At 41.7% G+C, this 9350-nt stretch overlaps 1 protein-coding gene across 1 annotated transcript; it reads right to left on the bottom strand.

Moving 5' to 3' along the window:
- Nucleotides 1-4492: 4492 nt before the first annotated feature.
- LOC109268702 (cationic amino acid transporter 3-like) lies at nt 4493-6292 on the bottom strand. The gene is given in 2 exon segments (XM_053895293.1): nt 4493-6037; nt 6039-6292. Coding segments are annotated over 2 exon segments (1749 nt in total). The 3' UTR covers nt 4493-4542.
- Between the last annotated feature and the right edge of the window lie 3058 nt (nt 6293-9350).

Below are 9350 nucleotides of genomic sequence, written 5' to 3'. Positions count from 1 at the left end.
AAGCTATCCCTCCCAGGGCAGGCCCCATACACAAATACAATAGAAAACCGCAGGCCCTTTTATGCCAACCTTAGAACTCTGACTGCTTCAACAAGGATGCCCGTTATGCCCATGCTGCAGCCAGGCTCTTCTTCAGGCATTCCTTGGAATCAGGTAGAGCAGGTCGGGCCTTTTAACAGTTTCACTGTTTCCATCCCCTCCCCACATCGCATGGGAATAAATGGAGCATGACCAGGGCAGGTTCATGCCAGGAATTCTCCTTTCCCAGGGCTGTATTGTACTTGTTGCTTTTTGAATGAACAACACTGCTCTTACTGTTTGGTCTAGAGGAGGGGAGGACCTACTCCTTGCCCTGAGCAAGACTCTACTGTGATGGAACAGACAGGACAATCACCAGAACTCAGGCATAGCAGCAGAAAGCCAAAACTACAAGTGCCTGAGTACAGCTCTAGATGCTAGATACGGATCTAGATCTAGCACTGGAGAAAAATGCTGTTTGTTAAGGAAATCTCCAAGAAGATAGTTTTAAAGGAGTAGCACATGCTAGCCTGGAAGGAAGGAGAATTTTCTGTACCAAGAAATGTGTAAGGCTCCATTCAATCTAACATGAATTATTAAATGCTCCTTATGTTCCTGGCCTCCAGCTGGATGCTTAGGGAAGTGATAAGAAACACTCCTTACTAAAGATCTATAATCTCAGAAACAAAATAAAGAAAGTAAAGACACACAATATCTGTGGTATTTTATTTTTTATTTCAGCTTTATTGAGGTTTAATTAACATATAAAATTATAAGATACTTAATGTGTAAATTGGGATAATTTGATATACATATACATTGTGAAATGATTATGAATTTCCCACTGTGAAAGGATTCATGATGGTATATTAATGTAAATGTTTCATTAAATGAAGGTAAGTGTTCAAAGTGTGCCTTTATTTCCCTCACTTCATCTTTACATTTGGAGGGGTTTCAGAGGGAGCTTTGGACCAGCAGCATCAGCATCACCTAGGAACTTGTTAGAAATACAAGTTCTAGGGCCCACCAAGACCTGCGGAATTCCAAACACTGGGAGCTGGGCCCAACAATCTGTGTTTTCACAAGCCCTCCAGGTGAGGTGACACCTGCTAAAGTTTGAGCACTATTGAACAGTGTAATATTCTTGGCCTGTCTCCACGCAGTCTTTCACTGTGACTTTGATCAGTGAGTTAAAGAGGTAGCAGTGTGCATGCTCAGCTCAGTCCCTTTCATTATGTTATTGGTTTTCATTTTTTGTGCAGAACAAACTTGCCCATAGGACACATGCTTCCCAACTTGCTCATACACAAGAAAATCTAATATAAGTACTCTTCTGTGTTGGGAGGCAGGGGTTGCTCAGCACTACTTATGATGAGGAGTATGTCAGTCTGTGTGAGTGATGCAGGGCTAGCATGCCAATTAGCTTGCAGATCTAAAGCTGATGGTTTAATTATCTGTGTCTATGTCTTGATTATCAATTGGTTCCAAACATAGGAGGGGGAAAAGGGGATTATTTATTGGACCTCTATAGCTCTAACAATGGATTGTAGTGAAATGTGGTCAGGATGTGTGTTCAGATCGCATGCAGTAGAGAGACCTAGTGTAGAGAACAACAGGAAAGAAGAACCAGAGGAAATCCTAGAATTGTTTAAGTAAATGGAACTTTAGAAATGATCAGTTATGACTTCCTGTGTTACAGATAAATAAGCAGAACATTGAAGGAAAGGAGTGGCTTGCTCAAGATCACATTGCCAGTTAGTGGTGGAAATATTACCGACCAGAACGCAGAACACCTGGTTCTCAGCTGTGCACTTTCTGAGCAGTTGGACCAAAGCAGACAATAATACAGAAGACTTTAGGACCAAGAACGTAGATATGGCTAAGTAGAAAAACCAACCCCAGGGATTTTCAGCATGGGCAGTGGGTTCAAAGCCAAAGTGCTTTGTGGTCAGAGGAAATCTCTGTTTCCAATCCACCCTCACACAGCCAAGGGTCAAGCTACATAGCCTGCTCAGTGTATTCTGAACACTGCTTCATTTTCCTGTGCTCTTCCCAGTGCTGCTCTCTCTGCCTAGAATCTCTATATGTCATATGTCGCCCATATGTAGAAAACCTTACTTGTGCTTGGAGGGAGCCAACTCAAATGACATTCCTCTACAAAGTCTTCTCTGATTTCACCAATCAACTCTCACCATTGTGTCAACCACAAATGATCATCATCCACTTTGAATTCCCAGGACACATTTTTTTGCTATTACTCATGACAATATTTTCTACTTTGTGTTACAGCTATGCTTTACCCCTTATATTAGAATATAAGCTCCTTAAAGGCAGTGATCATATTTCATAATTTTCTTGGTCTTTTTCCAGTTTGTTTTATTTTTTATTGAAGTATAATTAACATAGAGCATTGTTATATTTTTCTCAGATGTACAATATAATGATTCAACAATTCTATACATATCTCCAGCCTCATGAAGATAAATGCGTTCTTAATTCTCTTCATCTATTTCACCTACCCACCACCCATCTCCCCTTTGGCAACCACCAGTTTGTTCCTTGTATTTACAAGTCTGTGATGGTTGGTGCACCTGGGTAGCTCAGTAGGTTGAGCGTCCAACTCTTGATTTAGGCTCAGGCCATGATCCCAGCATTGTGGGATCAAGCCCTGTGTTGGGCTCCGTGCTGAGTGTGGAGCCTGCTTGAGATTCTCTCTCCCTCTCTCTTCCCCTCTCCCACTCATGTTCTGTCTTTCTCTCTCTTTCTCTCAAAAACAAATTAACATTAAAAGAAAATATTCTCTCTCTTCCTCACCAGCACTTGCACTCTCTCTCTCTCAAAAAAAAAAAATAAAACAGAACCTGAGGTGTTTTTTTCATTTGTCTCTTTCTATGTATGTTTGTTTGTTCTATTTCTTAAGTACACATATGAGTGAAATAATTTGATATTTGTGTTTCTGTAACTTATTCCACTTAATATTATAACAACAAGGTCCATCCATGTTACAAATGGCAAGATTTCATTCTTTTTTATTGTTGATTATATTCCACACACACACACGCACGCACACACACATACCCACACCACATCTTCTTCATCATTCATCATCAGTGGACACTTGGGTTGCTTCCATATCCTGGCTATTTTAAATAATGCTACAATAAAGATAGGAGTGCATATATCTTTTTGGATTCATGTAAATAAAAACTTTTGTACAGCAAAGGAAACCATCAACCAAACAAAAAGGCGAACAACCTAATGGGGGAAGATATTGCAAATGATATACCTAATAAGGGGTTAATGGACAAAATAAACACCTTGTATAACTCAACACCAAAAAAAGTATAAACCACTACAAAATGGGCAGTGGACCTGTATAAATGTTTCTCCAAAGGAGACATACCAGATGGGCAACAGACACATGAAAAGATGCTCAGCATCACTAATCACCAGGGAAATATAAATTAGACCTATAATGAGGTATCACTTTACATCTATCATAATGGCTAAAATAAAAAAGACGAGAAATCACAAGTACTGGTGAGAATGTAGAGAAAAAGGAACTCTTATGCTTAGTGGGTGGGAATGTAAATTGGTGCACCCACTATGGAAATTACTATAGAAGTTCCTCAAGAAGTTAAAAATAGAACTATCATATGATCCAGTATTTCCACTATTGGGTATTAACAGAAAGAAAACAAATTTTTTCTAGCTCCTTTTTATTTATTATTATTATTTTTTCATATGAAACTTATTGTCAAATTGGTTTCCATACAACACCCAGTGCTCACCCCAACAGGTGCCCTCCTCAATATCCATCACCCATCATCCCCTCCCTCCCACCCCCCATCAACCCTCAGATTGTTTTCAGTTTTTAACAGTCTTTTATGGTTTAGCTCCCTCCCTCTCTAACTTTTTTTCCCTTCCCCTCTCCCATGGTCTTCTGTTAAGTTTCTTAGGATCCACATAAGAGTGAAAACATATGGTAACTGCTCCTTTTTAAAATGTGTTTTAGTTTTTATTTTGAGAGAGAGAGAGAGAACACAAGCAGGGGAGGGGCAGAGAGAGAGGGAGAGAAAGAGAATCCTAAGCAGACTCTGTGCTGTCAGTGAAGAACCTAACGTGGGACTTGAACCATGAGATCATGACCTGAGTTTATATCAAGAGTCAGACACTCAACTGCCTGAGCAACCCGGGCACCAATTTTCTAGATCTTTTAATAAGAACTTTTTAAAATCCAGTAAGCAGCTACAGACACAATTAAAAAGTAGACAAAATTTAAAAAAGGAGAAAAAGCAAAGACAAATCCTTCACTATGTAATAAATACAAAGTCCTATTAGTGTTCCTCCACTAACATTCTGTGGGAGGCCTAGCTTTCCATGCACTCAAGAGTATGTTCCATTATTGTACAGGAAGACCAGTACAAGAAGACCAGGAAGACTGCATTAGGGTGTGATGATGTCAAACCAAATATGTACTGGCACTGCTGAGTTCAAGGTCCACAGTTTTGGTCTTAAGTAAGGTTAATTGACCAGGCGGTGCTGGATTCCATAGCTGAAGTAGATAGCAAACCCAATCAGCATCCAGACACCAAGTATAGCCCAGGTGCCAGCTGTCATCTGCATCATAAGGTAAACATTCATGAAGATGCTCAGTACTGAGAGGAAAGGCAGACCAGGGACCTTAAAGTAAAGGGGAGTGGAGCTCTGAGGCTGTCTCCAGATGACCCCAGTGAGCCCAGTGATGAGCACCAGGAGCACCACAACCACTGAAATCCACACAGGGTCTCCAGAAAGCAGAACTGGCCACTGGGCCAGCACCAGGCAAAGAAGAATGATCAGCAGAACAAGCAGTGAGGAGCAAATATAGACAACCTGGCCAGAGAGTGGAGTGGGGATGGAGCTGCCTGGAAAAAGTAATCCCTGTAGAGTCAGCTTCTCTGCTGCAACTTCTCTATTCCCATCCTGCACCTCTGCTTCATTTCCCCCATTATGCATCTCAGGCTGATACCTGACAATGAGAACACCAAAAACCAGCAGAGAGAAAGCTAGCAGGCACCCAAGTGACATGAAGCCCAGAAGATCAGTGAGTCCAAAGAAGAATACTATGACTAGTGCAATAATGCCAAAGATCACAGTGGCCACAATGGGGATGTTTGTGCCAGTTTGGATCCTGGCAAGGACAGGGAATAGGAGGCCATCCTGTGTCATCATATGTATCACCAGTTGTATGGGGAATATAAAGTCAAAGGAGTTGATAGAAAGACAGAGGAATCCAAAAGCTACAACATAGTAGGCAGGGGCCAAGCCAATATGGAGAAATGCCTCAGGCAAGGTGCTCCCACGTTGAAGCTGGTAGTAAGGCACCATGAGTGTAAGTGCTGAAAAGACACCAAAATACACCAAAAGACAGATGAACAGTGAAATCACAATGCCCCTGAGGATGGAATGTTGGGGATTCTTGGCTTCTTCAACTCTGGTAATAATAAAAGTGAAACCCACAAATGTATAGAGATAGGTAGCTGCTCCACGGAGAATCCCCTGGAAGCCAAAAGGCATAAATCCTCCAGACCCCAGGGGGCCCAAGCCAGAGGTGTCATTGAGTCCAGCCTTTACGTAGTCCTCTTCTGTGAGCTGCCAGTTGTGCAGGTCCCCCTTAATGAAGCCAGCAATGATGACAAAAATGAGAACAATAATTTTCATCAATGTGAACAGTTTGGTAACAACAGGAAGCTGCCTAATCTTCCAAGTCAGAAATCCTATGAATAACAACACAAGGAACACAACAAAGAAGACTAGAACATCTGCAAAAACACGGGAAACATTTAGTGAGATGCTGTCATGCAGCATCTGAAATATCTGGTTTCCAAAAACATTGTCAAAAACTAAGATCCAGGCTTGGGTCACAATGCTTACATAGACAGGATTTATGAGGAGGAGGTTCCAGACAGTGATGAAAGCCCCGAGTTCACCTACAGTGACATAGCTGTAGAGATATGAAGAGCCAGAATGTGGAACTAATCTCTGCATAGGTCAGCCCAGTCAACACTGAAGTTAGGCCAGCCACCAAGAAGCAGATCACAATGGATGGTCCTGCTTTATCTCTAGCCACTTCACCAGGCAGGATATACACAATTATATTCATTGTATAGTCCATACCCAGGGCCACTATATCCAGAGTGGTCAGGCTTCTGGCAGTCTCAGCCACAGGTTGTTCCAGTGTACATCTGCGTACCAGCTTTTGACCAAATCTGCAAAGTGCTTGACACAACATTCTAGCTGGAATTGGAGTAGATTCTAGGATCTGAGAGCTGTGATGAGAGCAGGGAGCCGTAAGTCTCAGATCAGGTTCCGTGACACTGAGGTAAGCTGGGTTGGGTTGGGGATGTTGCAGCTGGTTGCTCAGACTTCAGTGATGCTGCTTCATATTTCTTCTGCTATGCGCTATCCCTCCATAATGCCTAAGACATGGTAAACAATATTTACTGAAGAATGGTGTTCAACTAACAAACCAAAGTTCAGAAGTCGCATGTCACCTGATACAGCCTGAATATCAGAGAAACTGACACAAAAGGACATCATAGAAAAATCAACCCTGCTTTCCACCCAGAAAAACTGCCAAATATCTCCCAACATTCTCTTATTTTACATAATACATGGCATAATTCCATTTTGGTTTGTCAACTTAATGTAACTTCATGTACTAATTAAGCTGTAAAACACATCAGGGCATGAATTTATTGCACAATAATTCACATGCAAGATGTTTGCTTGGTGCTTAGGCATGAGTTATGACACATTTATTCACAGAATGGAGGGTCTTATTGCAATTACAGAACCATTTTTGAAATATCATGAGTATAAATATAAATATTGGTCCCATGGTCTTAAAACCCTTAGCCCCCAAATCAGATTCCAAGGTCACATGTCACTTTGGCCCCCTTTATCCTCATTCTGCATTACCATTTAGCTGTATTGATGACAAAGAATGTACAGCCCAACCCTTCCTTTACCCACCTGGCCACCACGGTACAGTGAAAAGAGAAAAGGGAAAAAGGGGTAGGGCCTTTATAACTACCTGCAAAAAGGAGAGCTACAGACTGTCTGGTGAGGAAACACTGGAGAAATGGGTGAAGCAGCCAACCAAGTGTCCATTACTAAGAAGGGAGAAGAACCAGAAAGGCCATTTTGTGAATTCTGACATTCAATGAAACTCACCCAAAGCAACCAGACAAAAATTCACTACAGTTATGTTCACAGTTATTATGAGAGTGTGATAGGTAGAGAGAAAAAAAGTAATTCACCTAGCTCAGTAGCTCACAACCAAAACAATTCCTTCTGTCTCTTCCCTCTCTGGGTTCCAGGCAAGAAGGTGAGCTCACTTCTGCAGAAAGTCTCCTCACTGACCACACTGTGCTCTATAAACACCTTGAACCATCTGTGATGTCAGCTGCTGGCATCCTGCAGCAGAATCTGCCCTGTTCTGTGAGCTTGTAACTCCCTATTAAGTTCCACAAGGAGTTATTTTTAACTGGCTTAAAGTATCATCTGAATATATCAATTATATTTTCTTAATGAACAAATCCTGCATGTGTTTCCTCCTCCCCTCCCCCAGCTGCTATTCAAATGTCCCCCTCCTAAAGCAGAACAAGGTTTTAGTTGAACAATTCAGAGGAATGTCCTATAAATAACTAGTGGAAAACAGAGAAAACAAAGTGATGGAGCCCCCACTCTCCTCCCTACTTAGGCTTTGTGTTTTCTTTATTTTTCTTTATTTATTTTTATTTTTAAGAGAGAGAGAGCAGGATCAGGGGAAAGGGGCAGACAGAGAGAATCTTAAGCAGGTTCCATGTTCAGACTGGTGCCCAATGCAGTCCTGGGATTATGACCTGAACTGAAATAAAGAGTTGGACGCTGAAATGACTGAGCTAGCCAGGCGCCCCTCAGGTTTTAGTTTTGAGAGAATTTTAGGAAATGTTGTCAGAGGTTTCAAAAGAGAGAAAGACCAGGTCAAACTTAAAAAAAATCTCTATAGATGATCAAGAGGACCCCTTGGATTATGGGTCAGACCTTCTTTCTACAAATCTATCTAGACTCTTTATGTGCCATTCACCAGTTCCAATGTTATGATTTACCAACAAACACCTGAGACAAATAAGGAAGGTCAATTAACTCAAGGAACTTTCCACACTATGAATGTGATTGATGTGTCCCCACTCATGTCCAAGCTTCAAACCCTTCAGTGCTTCCCCACTGCGCTTCCTTCCTTCATAGTCTTTCCTTCCTACATCATCTGACCCTTACTTATTCCTCCAGCCTCTTTCCCTTCTCACTTCCTATTCCAGCTGCAAAATCCCATATCCACCCCGTTCCCTTGCCTCTAATGCCCTATTAGCACTTCACATACTAACCCCCAATTCTCTTTCAGTTCCCAGCTCAGAAGTTGCTTCCCCAGAAGTCTCCCCTGACCCTTATGCTGCCCTTCTGGTGTGCTTTCATAGCACCTGGGTTTCCCCCCATATTCCATTTATTCTGATGTGTCAGAATTCCAGTTCAGCTGCCTGTCTCCTCCAATAGACTGTGAGTTGGCTCAATAAATATTTGTTGAACAAACGTACAAACTGAGAAGAGAAGCCTGAAAGAGCAAATAACCCAGAATTCCTATCTACTTGAGTTTGAGATACATACTTGGTAGCCAAGCAACCTTTATGCACCTGGCTCAGGTAAAGATATAAATGGTATTACCTTCCTTGTAGAAGTCAATCAAAATGAAAAGTGTGAAGCAAAATCTACCTGTGATAAAACCCTGATCTTCACATTGTTCACGGCAGGTATAAGCCACACATAGGTGATAAAGAATAGTTTGCCTTTGAGGACACTTGTTTAAAACTACCGGGCTGCCTTGGGTTACAGGCAACCAACCACCAATGCCCTACTTTTTTGAAGGCATCATGCTCAGGCCCTACAATCTAGGTAGCACGTCCTTAGGCAAAGGTTCTCACTTTGGGGGACAGAGGGAGGCATAATGAAGGTACCTGGTGACATCTTCAAATTTCATATCCTGTCTCTGGAGATTCTTGTCCAATTAGCCCTGTAGTTCCCATGACTGCTCTAAATCACCCCAAAATGAAAAGAAATTGTCCTCAATTTCAAAGGGAAGAGATTCTACAAGTTTCCTTTACAGGAAGTCAGCACAGTTTGGTAGTTAGGAGTTAAGGCTCTGCAGGTAGACTGTTCAGGTTCAAATCGCAACTCAACTTATACCAGATGACTTTGGACAAAGTAGTTCACCTCCTGGGGACTTAGTTTCCACAACAGTCAAGTAAAAATGA

This window comes from Panthera pardus, unplaced genomic scaffold, assembly GCF_024362965.1.
Source record: "Panthera pardus isolate Hobbes unplaced genomic scaffold, ASM2436296v1 HiC_scaffold_6, whole genome shotgun sequence".
Classification (NCBI taxonomy): domain Eukaryota; kingdom Metazoa; phylum Chordata; class Mammalia; order Carnivora; family Felidae; genus Panthera; species Panthera pardus.
Note: the sequence above shows the minus strand (reverse complement) of the source record. Positions and strands in the feature narration are given on the sequence as shown.